Genomic DNA, 14800 nt, shown 5'->3' with positions numbered 1-14800 from the left:
GGCTTGGGGATGCCCCCCCCCCCCCTCAATAAAAAAAAAATCATGACCGAGAAAAAAAGTGGAAAGGAAATCAAAGGAAAGATAGAAAGTAAAATATGATATTTTTTATGATTATGTCAAAATCTATCGCAAAATATGGTATTGTAATAAAAAAGTGGGAATATTTGCATGCTCGCCTCGCTCACAACTTTTTAATACATTTTACCTGATCTGCCATATCTAGCTCCTTCAAAATTGACTCAATGCACCATTGCCATTGAAAGACATGAATCCCTTCCCGTTTGTCCTGTCAAGCATATAATTAAACTTGGTCAAGGGATCAATAACCCTTTGAAAAATTGATTCATGTCTTTCAAAGGTACCATAACATAATTTGTTTCACATAATAAAAGGATTTGAATAATTTCAAGTTTTCCCAATTAATAATGCAAATCTTCTTGCTTGGGTTGACAAAAAGTCTTCTTTTCTTACTTATAAAGGAAAATTCAAAGGTAAAAGAAGTTTAAATGAAAAAACAAAATAATTCAAGTAAATAAATAAATTTGTAAATAAAATTTGACAGCATAATTAGAAAATCATGGCACAGATAATGAAAAGGTTAAGAGGAAGTCTGCTGATTAGCAAGAAGTCTGATCATCATATTACTCATATTCTGCCATTCTGGCGCAAGCCTCTCTTTGAACCCAGACAAAAACGTCCCGTGTTCGCTCAAGCATGAACAAAATTTATTTTTTAAAATTGCATTTCAAAGATAAGATTTCAGAGCATCTATTAACATGAAAATATAGATATCTTAATTTGAAACAAATTTTTTAAACACTTTTCAAAACTGTCCCGTTTTTATTGATACGCACAGAGACTGTATAGGCCTATCGATAGGAAACAACCGTCACTGCGGTTGGTCTAGCAAGTGTGCGCCTAACAGGCTGCTTGAATCCAGTGACCGGGTAATAATTGTGAAGCTATAGCACTCTGAGCAGTCGTTGATTGATAACTCGCTATATAAAAGCCAATTACTAGAGCCTATTATTATTATCATTAATGTACGAGAAGTAATGTAAAAGAGGGAGCGAAGTGATCGAGCTTTTCACACGTTCCTTTTTTTGAAGGTTGACTTTTAAGAAGATAGAAACCTTTCAAACCAGTTGAATTAATATGAAAAAAAGAAAGAAAAAATTACATCAAAGTGACAGGTAATACATCGGTCACATTTGCTCTACGGCGGCCTTACGGCGAGTTGAAAACAAACCATGCATATGTAGCTATTACAAAAAAATGTCGGAGCATTGTCGGCTTTGTCGCAGGAGAAAATGTTGTGTAATCTACTGATCGACAGAAAGCGAAATTAGTATAAATGTATATATAGAATATGTAGAGAGAGAAAGTCATAGAGGGATGGAGAGAACGAATGGTAAAGAGAAAGAATGACAAAATCAATTGCAAATTTACAAGCGATAAGATTCATTTTCATGAAAGCAAATCAATCTATAATTGATGCAAGAAGCCGACTAGTCTTCAATAGCAAATTTACAATTCGAAGACTAATGATTGACTTTGGGATCCGACATTGACTTGCGATTGATTGTAAGTTTCTTGCAACACCCCATACAAGCCTGAAGTACAAGGGTCTATCTCCAAACATACCTGTCCAACATACTCTTGTAACTGTAAAATGATCGATCATCTCATTATTTGTAACTCTTGACAGAATCTTTTACGTGCCATAGACATACAATCAATATCGATCTTAAGATTGATTGTACCTTCAATGAATCTGTGTATCGATTAAACAATGTTCTGGATAGAACAAAGCACCAATCTTTGTGCGATATCTTGAAACCCTTTGGTTAGTTTTCTATTTAAAATGAGAACATTTTGATGGTTAGAGATGCCCCTTGTTCTGCAGTCTCACATGCCCAATAAACACCCCCCCCCCCCACAAAAAAAAAGAAATGACAACAATACAAAAGAGTTCCATCTTGGCAAATGCTTTATTGAATCCTAAACATATTCATTAAATGATATCCTGGAAATGCCCCAAGTAGATTGTTACAATGTGACTTACCACATGATCAAATCACAATGAAATTGGAATTTTAAATCTAAAATTGACAAAATATTCTTCTCATTTGTACTAGAGTGGAATGGATTATTTAAACTCTTTGCATGATTAATCATTTTCTGGGGATTCAAAATCACTAGAAAATAACACTTGATGTTAGACAGCCTGCAAATGCTGAAACAGGTCATCAAAATTCTTGTTGAATCAAACATGAAACTCTTTAGACTTGAAAAATCAATCACTTAATAATCAATAAAACTTTCAAATAAAAATTTGATAGATTTCGAAGGATAGAGAAATTACATGAAAGACTTCTGGGACCAATTTCATAAAACTTTTTTGTGAAAACAAATTTGCAACAGTAGAAAGCTACTGAAATAATTCCGTTTGATTGGCAGATAGTAGACTTGTTATAGAATTTGTGCATTTGTTATGATAGCAAGTCAGTGGTATTGCATAGGGTCTGCTACATGTACATGTAGTCATAAATCTTGTTCTACCATGAGTGACTTATGTTCAGATCGTGTCAAATTCCCCATGATGAAAACAGACCACAAACCCCCAATTCAAATTGGTCATTATTGGGCCAAGAACCTTGCTTTGTATATGTAATGTATTTATATGTATTTCAATTTCTTCTCATGTCCCTTTCTTGTAATTATTCAATTCTTTGACTTTCTCTCAATGCATTGCTTCCTCGACAACAACTTCATGTTTTTTTGGTTTTTTGCAGTCTTCCTCAGTTCCATCCTATTCTTGAAACTTCTGTGTAGTTTTATGTACTGTATGCATGTGTATATATCTTAATTAGGTATTTCTTGTGTATTGACAATCTGTTATGCCTGCATGTATTTCTCTGTAAATTTCTTTTAATTGGAATTGAAAATAAATTGAATTGAATAATAAACTTGTTGAGAAACGCAACACTGTGGAGTTTATTCTTCTGGCAGTTTCAATTCATGCTGCAGGTTGATCAACGTGCATTTGCCGAGATGGAGCTTGCAGGAGATGGAGATACACGTGGAACCTAGATCTTGTTGAATGCTGCAATGTCGACAGACTGGACGATTTCAAAGTCCTCGATTTTCTCCTGGAGATCATCGACGCTGACCTGCGTTAGAAAGAGGATGTGATCGGAACTGAGTACAAAGCGATTCTTCACTATGGCAATTACACCTTGTGAAAATGGAATTCAGACAATTTGAAGGCATCGCCCTTTAAAATCTACAATAGCGTACTTTCGCAATCACTATGCTAACGCTTTCTACAACGCATCATTTCCTTTGAAATTGCAAGTTACAGTGGACAACTGAGAGGTTTTTGTCAAAAGTTGGTGGACCGGGACAGTGTACCGTCTGAAAATTTATGAAAATTGCAAATATGTGACCTACCACCCCAAAACCACCAATAAGTCGCCACGTAAGCTTCTCTGTAAATAGCCAAAATAGTAATTTAGTCTCCAAAAACCAAAAATTTTAAAAATAGCTTATCTGAAAGAGCAATTCTTCTTCATACTGTGAAAATTTATGAAGTTGTGAAGTTCAATAAAAGAAAAGATACAAGAGTTCCTTGGACATTACTTTTTCAGACTGCTTTGAAGTTTCACTGAGATTACACAGTATGCACGTCTCATGCTTGAGTGAACCCTGAACCTCAAACCTTGCTTTCTTATTTTTTTAAGCTCTTGCTAAATTTCCTCTGCATTCAATCAAGCACTTGTAATGGTTATTGTTGGTCAATTTTAACATATTATATTTCATTTTGAAGCTTAGAAAGTGAATTATCAAGCTCAATAAAAATCTCAATATTCATTTTGGTCGACTTATTGTTGGTTTTGGGGTGGCAGGTCACATATTTTGTTTGTCCAGAACGGCACTGCTATTTTGACTCACCGATTTTCAACAAAGTCTGTTTTATCATTGAAGGGGTTTTGACAAAAGATTATCTACAGTATGAAAATGTCTGCATAGTGATTGCGAAAATGCCCTCTTATTGAAGAAGTTCTTGCCTATAATACTTATCTTTAATTTTGTCCCATACCCATTGAATTCTAATTTTACAATGCTTTAACAGTTGCAGAGAAAATGATCTTATTATGCCTTGTAATGGATTGTGAATCTTGTATGTGTTTGATCAACTCAGCTAGAACTATTTGAATACTAGACATTTTCAGGTGTTACTTTGATATGTCATGTCCGTTAGGTGGAATTGACCACATACTATGAAAGTTCGTTCATAGTCATGGTTTGGAATTCTCGTTTAAAGGTCAAGTCCATCCCAGAAAAATGTTGATTTGAATAAATAGAGAAAAATCATACCAGCATAACGTTAACAATTTTATCAAAATTGGATGTAAAATAAGAAAGTTATGATATTTAAAGTTTCGCTTATTTTTCACAAAACAGTGATGCACAACTCAGTGACATGCAAATGAGACAGTCAATGTCCCTCACTCACTTTTTCTTTTGTTTTTTATTGTTTGAATTATACAATATTTCATTTTTTTTATTTTACAGATTTGACAATAAGGACCAACTTGACTGAACCATATAGTCTCAAACAATGCTAATTCCACATGTTCATGGATGGATTAATCGTTGTTTCACTTGACAATTAGGAGAAAATTAGAATATTTCACATTTCATATAACAAAATACAAAAGAATGTGAGTGGATGACGTCATCAGTCTCCTCATTTGCATACCGACCAGGATGTGCATAGAACTGTTTTGTGATATTAAGCAAAACTTTAAATGTCATAACTTTCTTATTTTACATCCAATTTTTATGAAATTTTCAGTGTTGTGCTGGATGGATTTTTCTCTTTTTATTCAAATCAACTTTTTGTTGGGGTGGACTTGTCCTTCAATCAATTTTGACAAATAACATATGATTTCGAAGTTAAGGATGTGCTTTTTCAAAATGAATAAAAACCTCAAAATTTGGGCGACTTATTGTTGGTTTTGGAGTGGCTGGTCACATTTGTACTTGCTTGTATAACGACTGACACTTTGAACTACTTACCTTGTCATCTACAACTGTACACAGAATTTGAAGTTTCTCAATTCCAAAGCAAACTGGGATACGTTTGGCTGTCAACAAAAATAAAATGAAGATGAAATTTTGATAAGAGTTACAATAATTTCAAAGTGGAATTAAAACAGAGGCTATGTAAAGTCTTTAATGAGAATTTTAATAGAAGCTGCATAATTTCAATAGAGGTAAACATGGGGGCCATGTTAGTACTGAAAGAAGGTCAATATAGAACTGATGGTCTAAAACAGTCTGACTCGAATGCAAAAATTAAACCCGTGATTTCTATTACTGAAATAAGTAAAAAATATGAACACTTAGTAAACAGGTGGGCCTGGGAGTAAACCTTGAACAATCGATGCATTCGAGCAGATTACCAACAATTGGCAACCGAATACTACTTTTTACACTAATCAAATGTTCACCAAATGATTATTGATTTGATACATCGATTATCAAATGTACATGGCTATAATTACATAATATTGACTGGCCTTGAAGGAATATCAAATATGTCGCCCGCAACAGAATCATATTGGCCCGAGTCTTCAGACGAGGGCAAATATGGTTCTTTCAACGCGTAGAAATCTACAATACGTTAGTTCATAAACTGGTTCCAGCCAGATTTTTCAAATACTGAAATTAGCGATCAAAATCGGCTCCTACTGCACAAGCGCATTAGCAGAAATATAGCCAATATTGCACTCTGTTTTGTACAGGATTCCTATTGGGCAAAGCCCAGAGAGGGCAACATGGCAAATGTTTTACCTAGTTGGCCTCGGATTGAAAGTAGCGAGCGAAATATGACTTTTATTTATCTGCTAAAATGCCTTGTATAGGTAATAATCTTTGATATTTGACAACAGAGTACAAGATAAAGAATTAAATGTATTCTAAAATTAAATATGAATTCCAAAAATTGTAACTCAATCACGACACACCAATGACGGCTGCGCGAGCTGTATTGATGTGCATGTCAAATGCCTTGTACTCGTCAATTGACTGAGTCACATTTATTTTTGTTTGGCAGCCATTTCAGAAGTGTACAGCTTTTTCTTATAGACACACTGTAGATAAATCAACTTTTAAGTAATTTACCTGCACCCCATAGTAGACCGTCTTGCTCAATGGCACGAACTTGCTTCTCTATATCGCCAAGGTCCGTTTCACTATCTTCAGGTTTCACATCAAAGAGAACGCTCGATTTACCAATCACTGGTTCTGTAAATATCAAGAAATGTATCAGTAAAATTTGACAGTCTACATGATGAAGGTGGTATTAAGATAATGAAAGATAAATGCCAGTTGTAGCAATCAATCTTAAAATGAGTTAGAACAGAATCTGATTTTAAAGGTCAAGTCCACCCCAGAAAAATATTGATTTGAATAAATAGAGAAAAATCAAACTAACTAAAGGTTAAAAACTTCATCAAAATTGAATGTAAAATAAGAAAGTTATGATATATTAAAGTTTCGCTTATTTTTCACAGAACAGTGATGTGCACAACTCAGTGACATGCAAATGAGACAGTCAATGATGTCCCTCACTCACTTTTTCTTTTGTTTGTTATTGTTCGAATTATACAATATTTCATTTTTTACAGATTTGTCAATAAGGAACAACTTGACTGAACCATATAGTATTAAACAATGCTAATTCTACATGTTCATGGAGGAATTAATCGTTGTTTCACTGGACAATGAGAAAATTAGAATATTTCATATTTCTCACAATGAAATACAAAAGAAATAGTGAGTGGATGACGTCATCAGTCTCCTCATTTGCATACCGACCAGGATGTGCACATAACTGTTTTGTGAATTTAAGCAAAACTTTAAAATGCCATAACTTTCTTATTTTACATCCGATTTTGATGAAATTTTCAGTGTTATGCTTGTTTGATTTTTCTCTTTTTATTCAAATCAACTTTTTGTTGGGGTGGACTTGTTCTTTAAAATGACCACACAAGTGTTGGGACAGTATCAATAGAAAAAGCATGTCTTATGATGCTGGAAGAAAGTGAGTTCTGGGTCTCGTCTTACAAAGAGTTGCGATTGATCCAATCAATCTCAACTGTATGGAAATCCATCCATACCATAACTTTTTCGTTAGAAAATTTACACAATCTCCTTCAGTAAACAAAGAGAATCAGTGAATCTTCAAAAGAGCAAGGAATGTATGAATATACATGATATCTCAAAAATATTTCGAACAAATTTGAATTTTAGATGTTGACTTTGCTGGCCGTCCATATGAGGTTGATTGGATCAATCGCAACTCTTTGTAAGACGGGGCCCTGTTTAATTTGAACTCTGGCCTAAGGTTGTGGTTTAACTATGGAAAGCCAATCATGACAGGTATATCCAAAAGTACAAGTTCAGTTTGTTAGCCAATTTGACACTCAAATCATTCATAACTGACTGGGAATAATAACTGAAATAGTTCTCTCCATCATTTAGACATGAGCGAAGAAGAGACAGGAAACAGATAACACAGACCTGTGCAATTTCAACATTTTGGCTCCCCATTATTTTAACTTTGATCAAGGTCATGGATTTATAGTGCAAAGACAAAAGACTACCCTATGCCTGTTCATATGGACAACTACCTAGGTTCAATAAATCAGAATATCATAAAACATATGTCATTAACTTACTCTTTGCATTCTTTGGCTCTAATTTTTTTGGAGGTGGTTTCTGTAAAACAAAAAGAAAACAAAAATCAATAGATTCTTTGATCAACAGGATTTAAAGCTTTTAAACAAATAAATTATATTTGAATAAATCAATCTATACAAAAGTCATGTAAAAAAACTGTCATGTAACGTTTGGGCTCGGGATGAAAACCCGGCTTGAACCTGGACTGGAAGGTTTTAATAGCAAAATTAATTTCCGGGTCCTGAATCGGCCCGGAACTCGGAGCCACCACTCGACCGATCAATCTCACAGTCGCTGCGCCTAGCGCTTGCAATACAGCCTGGTGTCCCTTGGTGCGTGCTTACTAGGCTGCCTATATCTAGCCTCTGATCTTCAACACATCATTTTTAAAAACCACAATAACTTGTTTCTCCGGGCATGTATTGAATTTCCATAATTCCAGCTGAAACTGGGACGTAATTACCCAAACCCAAGCTCTCTTCAACTCGATCCTAGAATTAGCATCGATTTCACTGGCACGCCATCATGCGCTGAATGTATGTACAATCCATGAACATCTTTGAGATTACAAGGATACTACAGGGGCAATGAGAGACATGCATACGTACGTGTTCAATGGACATTTGCAAAACACGCCCAAAATCAAACAGGGCCTAAACCAAAGAATGATTTTAGCCAACTTGTGGGTTAAAAAATAAAGAGTTTGTATGACACTCACAGTTTCCTCCTCATCATCATCATCTGACCCAAAGACGTCAAAATCGCTGTCGTCACCATCTTCGTCGTCGTCAGCGGGTTTCTTGGATGCAGTTGGAGTGACCGCAGGACCGTACTCACTGATAGCTTTGGCTACCCCAGGTAGGCTGGTTTCAAACAACCAAAAAATAAAAAAGAAATAAATCTTAAAACAACGTCTCTTATGTAAAATAAGATATAATGTACACCCTGTACGCATCAATAGGGATTATATTAATCCAAGGCTATGGCCTTTTATATCCTATTGATCAGCCTAAATGCCCCTATCATCATGGATAGATACATTTTTCTTAATTATTATACAGGCGAACCTGCAAATGTCAAATCTTATGGGACCATATTAGAATTCTGTTTGACTTGGGCAAAACTCAACTTGGATTATGTTAAAAAAATCTTTTCCATTTTCTCCTGAGTTATATATTCCCTGCACAAATAAAATAAAATTCAATTCATTGAGAAAATGGCTTTAAAAAAAATGATATCACACAGCCAATGGAGCTGCTCGTTGGTCATGTCACAAAATCAGATGCTTATCACAAACAAATTTCCATCAAATCTTCACAAATATTTTTCTCTTATTTTTCTGCTCTAATTTAAATCAAATATTATCAGGGTGAACTTCACTTCCCCTTTAATTAGGGAAAAGCGGGCTAGGGCAAGTTTAATGAGACACTGTACATAAACCTGCACAACAGTCAACAGTACAAAAATACACCAAACGGCACTCACACTAGTGCGAGGTTAGTACCTTATTTATAATAGTATACTAACCTCGCACCAAGAACCGCGTTTGGCAGTGGATTTCTAACTAGTGGGTCGCGTGTGCTGTGACGCCACTTCTGGCATCCACCACACACGACTTCTATGGCTTGATTTTTCTGTGCGCGGCGGCATTACAGTGGCCTGTACTTACGAGTGAAGAAGAAGATTTTGTTCCGATTTATGCTAAAAATGACCCTGGAAACTTGAATAAGGGGCCCTGGAAAATCCTTCTTCATTGCAATGTAAAAAAATCCAATGTAGCAGATTTATTGGGCAATAATTTGCAAAAAGGAGCCCCTGAAAATAACTGTTTTTTTTTGGCTGCCATTGATGCATTAGCCCCATTTACTGTACATTCATAAGGAAAAAAAGATAAATTACACACACCTAGTAAATGTGGAAGAATACGACTTGACTTGATTGTACCATCTGAGTGCGTTGAAGAGGTCTGCTGCTGGGCCCCCAGTCAGTGCTTTGAAAACGACAACATCAGCCTGGGATACAGTGTACCTGAAATTGGAAGAGAAAAGTAACTAAAGGTAAACTGATGTAAATTCTTTTCATTCATTCGGGTGTGTATACTATAAATACATAAAGGTTTTTTTTTTCATGAGGGTAGTAACAAAATCTGTAACCACAAGCTACATTGTACGTTGATTGAGTCTAGATGCAACTCACAATAAAAATAACCCTTTTAATTCAAAGTAGGTTCTAAAAATAAAATAATACTAGGGTGGCACCAGATTTGTGCTGTAGACATGTGTCAAAAAGTCAATAGGTGAACTTGCCTCAAATTTTCATTCTATATTTTGAGTGAACAATGTAGTTAAATGTGGCAACATTTTCTGGCAGCCAAGTAATGTGACATGTTTCCATGGCTCCTCACAGAGGCTCAAACAGTCTATAAAGACTTAAAAATGCCTATTTTCAGCCACTAGCCCACAAAGTATAGCCTATGGCCTGGGGATGGGCCAAAATGCTGTATGTATGCATTTCCAGACACATTTTATGGCGCATTTAAGCCTTATTTCTAACTATTTAGTAGGAAATTTCATGGTCAGTTTTGAGCAATGTCTTTGACAATATAATGCTAATAAAGAATATATAATAAAGGTAACGCTTTTTAGTAGAAATGCCGTTTCATTTTTTTTTGCCCTATCTAATAGTAATTCAAGATTTGTATAGCGCACTTTCCATGTTGATCTTAATTAGATGCTCAAGGCGCTCAGAGCGGAATAAAATAATTGTTTTCTAAAAAAACACATAAAAAACAATCACATTCTTTTTATGTAGGCCTACAATAGGCTACATGTATGTTGATTTAATCTTAGACTAGGGTGTCTGGAGAATTTTTTTTTCTTATTTCAAGGAAATATCACATTTTCTTTGTGAATTTGAAGAGAAAAAACCTTCAGACTGATAGAAATGTAATATTTTTTGAAAAAATCCAATTATTGGCTGCAAAAAAGAAGAATGAAATTAGGTCAATTTTCAGCATTTCCCTGCCATATTACTGTGTAGTTAAGAAATGGACACACACAAATCCTAATTTTTAGCTTCCGAGAGCTGTTATAAATTTATTATTAATGCCAAAAACTTGTCCATAAAGTGTCTAGTAGGAATTTTTATGCTCTTTCCGATGGTATGATTTTTATAAAGATTTGGAAACCAGATCACAATGAAGAATTGCGACAAAGTGAAAAAATTTGTGCAAAACAGAAATTTCATTTTCCCATAGAAAATGCATGGGGAAATAACAATCTCAACACACAGACAAATAAGGGTTTGCAATTTATCTCTAAATCCTTATTTCAAATAATCCTATAAACTTGTCCTTACTGTCAAAAGAAGCCCCTGAATTTTCTTTCAATACATGCCAAACAAAAGTTAATAATCAATTCAGATCACATTTTTTTAGCAGCCTGAATTTCCTGAAAAAAGTGTGCCATATTTTCCCCTAAATCAGCCTGTCTTATGCTGACACTTTTCAGTGTGGCTTCAGACACCCCACTTAGACAGGAAATAAACAACTAAAACCTGAAAGATGACTTGAATAAAATAAAAACAAAAGAAAAATCACACACCAAAATTTTTATTATCAAAAATGGATGTGAAATAAGAAAATTGTGTGAGTTTTCACAAAATGAAGGTGATATGACAGAGGTGCTGGTCAGAAAATTGGGATCGTCCCAGTTTACAGGGACTGTCTCAGTTTTCAAAGATTTCTCCACACAAGAAATCTAACGTAGGAAAGTTCATTCACCTGTGAAGTGCCGATTGATGTCGGCACTTCACAGGTGAATGAACTTTCCTAAGTTAGATTTCTTGTGACATCAATCCAGTGCACTAGTCAATGTAATGTAAACATATCATCAGGTTTCATAACAAGATTATTGGAAATGGAAGACAGAAAGTCATGAAATATAGATTATAGTCATAGACATAGTCCATAGACGGTGAACTGGGGGAATTGAGGTCACTTAATCTATTTTTAGCACTCTCAATCCCGCAATTATCGCTACCCCAAATAGCGATTTTGCCGAGATCCGGGAAAAATCCCTGTAACGCGCATTGCATTATGGGATAGCTTTTCGGTATTAAAACTTCCTGTTCGGAAGTCCAATGCACTGTTTTGCCATTCAGATCAACAGTGCCGTCATGCACAACAACACAACGTCGCTTTCGCTCGGAAAGTTCGTGATCACAACCCTCTCTTTCACGATACAGTTTAACGGCCTTTTCTGCTAAAGTCACTAATTCTGCCTGACGCTTTCCATTGCACGGTATTCCTCTGTCAGTTAAGATTTTTTAAAGTTCCAAAACTGATTTTTTTTTTATCCATTTTGTGGTCGACGAAAAATTGAACGGAATGAATGCTGTAGGCTATATATTAAGCGTCTAGTCGAATACGATCGTGATGTCAGGCCGGTCGCTAAATGCGAAATTTTAAGATACTCATTTTTTGTTTAATTTTTTATAACCAAATAAAAACATGAATAAAAACTATTTTCACATGAAATATATTTTTTATTTTTATTTATAATTCAAATGGAATCAAAACTGACCAAATTAGATAAAAAGTATTATAATCTGTACATATCGCTGATTGGCATCGATTTCAGCGTGGTGGAAAACTCAGTATCGCGAACCTCGCGCGAGCATGACTCTGAACCGGAAGTGGTGATGACGACCCGACGGAGTGAAAATAATCTCGTCTCGCGCATTATGAGATTTTTGTTCCTATTTGGGGTAGCGAGAATTGCTGTCCATGTCCCGCAGGGCTAAAGTCACTAAGTGAATGAAGAGAAACTGTCCCAATAAACAAGGACAATCTCAATTCATCAAGACATGATTTGTCTTGCCTTGGTTATGACATGATGAGGATATCCTTGTTTTCTGAGACTGAGTGAGAGTGAGACAATCCCAATTTTTGGACCAGCGCCTCTATCTACCTGTCTACTGACAGAACCAATCACACACAGCAGTATAATTATCAATAAAAAACCCATTGTGGTTTACTTTCGTATGCTAATTTACTATTAACATTTGATATCCCAATCATGCCTATGGTACCCATCTCAACTTGAACATCGCAGTGGCAGTGCAGGGCAGACACAGCACGCAGCTCAGACTCAGTTAACCCAGGGAGCTCCCGCCCGCGCGGGCGGGAGCTTCCTGGGTTAAGACTCAGTCAGCTCACGCCACGCCTCGCTAGACGCTACCTCGTATGTTGTTGAATCTTGTGAAATAAAAAGAAAATTACCCTTCAATGTAACTGCGATCTGATAGGAAATCATTAAGGGCACCGAGCCCACTGCTGCTTTTAAGATCACCGAAACCCATTTTTGCAAGATAAGTTTGTTAAAAGTCGGAGTTGAGACGAGCAGCAAGTGAATCACACGTGTACTTTTCAGGAAAGGATGAATAATTGGATGACTCTGGAACTGGGCACGCACAGCACACAGTATACATACATTGAATGTAAAAAAGGGGGGTTCAGCGAAAAAAAATCTCGCATGTGCGAAACGTCGATGCACTTGCGCTTTGCCAAACAAAACTGCAGTGCACTGCAAGTGCGAATGGAATTGTGAATGTGGTAAGGTGGTCGCCCAAAATTTGTCAAAATGAGTGATACACCAACTTACCGTAACTTAACAAATGGAGAATATGGGAGACCGAAAGAGTACCAGAACAAGGTTGATATATCATTCGTTTTAAATCTTGAATTTACCATGTAATAAGGAATGTTTCGTGTGCATGATTTGGTGTAGTGTGAGAAGTTGTAATATTGTGTACATTAAATCAATGCCACAGCGAACCGACCTGAGTGCGGATATTAGGCTCCATGTTATAGACAGCTGGCAGCCGTCTGTTTCGAGGAGTTTTTTAAAAACATTTTTATTTTTTTTTATTTCTCGTACACAGACGGCTCGCTATCGTGCAGCCACCATTAGGGGGTTAACAATGCAAAATCCCCCCGACGGGGCTCATTGATTTTTGTCTGACTTAATTTCATAAATATATAAAAAGAACTGTACGTGTACCAAAACTAAAAAAAGGCAAAATAAAGATTATTAATATTCCGTTTTGGCCTGAAATGCACCAAAACGGGGAAAAATAAAATTAAAAGGGGAAAACACAGTGACTTACCTCGGCTGTCGCGCAACTTCACTTCCCTGTTTTATCCGAACTAATAATTACATGAACATATTAATATTAATTATTATAAATGGCCATAATTGGGTCCCTGTACAGATTGAGCTACAACTTCAGTCTCTGTATTTGGTGAGTGGAGCCAACGGAGTTCAGCGGAACAACCAACATACCAGAGACTGAAGCTTTTGGTCTAGGTCCATGTTATGATTCAGTGACATAACTGACATACATTACAGCTGACGGAATATAATCTCCTCCACTCACCGGAGGAGGGAGACGAAGAAGTATGATTTCATCACCTGCAATTTTATTATCCTTGAGCTCCCTGGGTTAAGTTTTCACGTGCTACTACTTGCAAAAGCTATTGTAAAGTTAGATCTTTATAATAAGGAGAGCGTAACGTTAGAGCTTGAAGTTAATGTTTAAAAAAATTGAAAAATCTTATTTAGATACCTAACACGAACAAAAGATGTAGAGACTCTAGACTTTAAATCTGATTTTTGTCTCGTCGATCGTCAACAAGTCAAAAGTTTAACTTTTTGAAACCTGGACATATAGCTAGGAGTAGGATATTTAAGTGTCACCAATCATGGTTACTGATCATTTGAGTTTCAGGTATACAAGTCACATATCACAATTGGGGTCAATGAACTTTGTCCTTGTGGTACATGTATCTTAAATTTAACAAGTATAAGATATTGAATTTTTAAGATAATTTTGAGAAATGAGTACATGTACATGTTCATAAAACTGATGGTGATTGCAGGCCTGGCCTATGCTACTATTATGTTCTTCTTATCCTTGATGAAGTTAGAGGTTAATACATGGCTGGTGTTTACAATTGATTTTGATTCTGTCTTTTTTTTTCATTGTG

At 35.8% G+C, this 14800-nt stretch overlaps 2 protein-coding genes across 3 annotated transcripts in view; one reads left to right on the top strand and one right to left on the bottom strand.

Annotated features, from left to right (window-relative positions):
- Window positions 1-1972: 1972 nt before the first annotated feature.
- On the bottom strand, window positions 1973-13253 carry LOC129275013 (elongation factor 1-beta-like). Its single transcript, XM_054911780.2, has 7 exons — window positions 13034-13253; window positions 9658-9780; window positions 8471-8615; window positions 7752-7791; window positions 6193-6315; window positions 5086-5153; window positions 1973-3173 (listed from the first exon to the last, which is right to left on the bottom strand). Exons 1-7 carry the CDS (start codon window positions 13111-13113, stop codon window positions 3090-3092), a joined length of 663 nt encoding a protein of 220 aa, XP_054767755.2. The 5' UTR covers window positions 13114-13253; the 3' UTR covers window positions 1973-3089.
- Window positions 13254-13293: 40 nt separating this feature from the next.
- The window catches only part of LOC129275014 (DNA-directed RNA polymerase I subunit RPA2-like), a 38788-nt gene continuing 37281 nt past the window's right edge, over window positions 13294-14800 (top strand). The window contains exon 1 of one of the 2 annotated variants that reach the window (XM_064108136.1): window positions 13294-13466. In XM_064108136.1, the coding sequence (XP_063964206.1) occupies window positions 13395-13466 (72 nt within the window). In that variant the 5' untranslated portion in view covers window positions 13294-13394. The remainder of the gene's footprint in view (window positions 13467-14800) is intronic. The other variant, XM_064108135.1, reaches the window with a different exon arrangement.

This window comes from Lytechinus pictus, chromosome 13 (genome assembly GCF_037042905.1).
Source record: "Lytechinus pictus isolate F3 Inbred chromosome 13, Lp3.0, whole genome shotgun sequence".
Lineage (NCBI taxonomy): Eukaryota > Metazoa > Echinodermata > Echinoidea > Temnopleuroida > Toxopneustidae > Lytechinus > Lytechinus pictus.
The sequence above is the reverse complement of the archived record's forward strand: the minus strand, read 5'-3'. Positions and strand labels throughout refer to the sequence as shown.

Bases quoted from the DNA above. Each gene is read 5' to 3' on its own strand.
- LOC129275013 (XM_054911780.2), bottom strand. From the start codon at position 13,113: ATGGGTTTCGGTGATCTTAAAAGCAGCAGTGGGCTCGGTGCCCTTAAT. The intron at 9,781-13,033 runs GTAATTTTCTTT...TTCCAATTTCAG, and splicing joins GATCGCAGTTACATTGAAGG to GTACACTGTATCCCAGGCTG. The intron at 8,616-9,657 runs GTGTGTGTAATT...GTTTGAAACCAG, and splicing joins TATTCTTCCACATTTACTAG to CCTACCTGGGGTAGCCAAAG.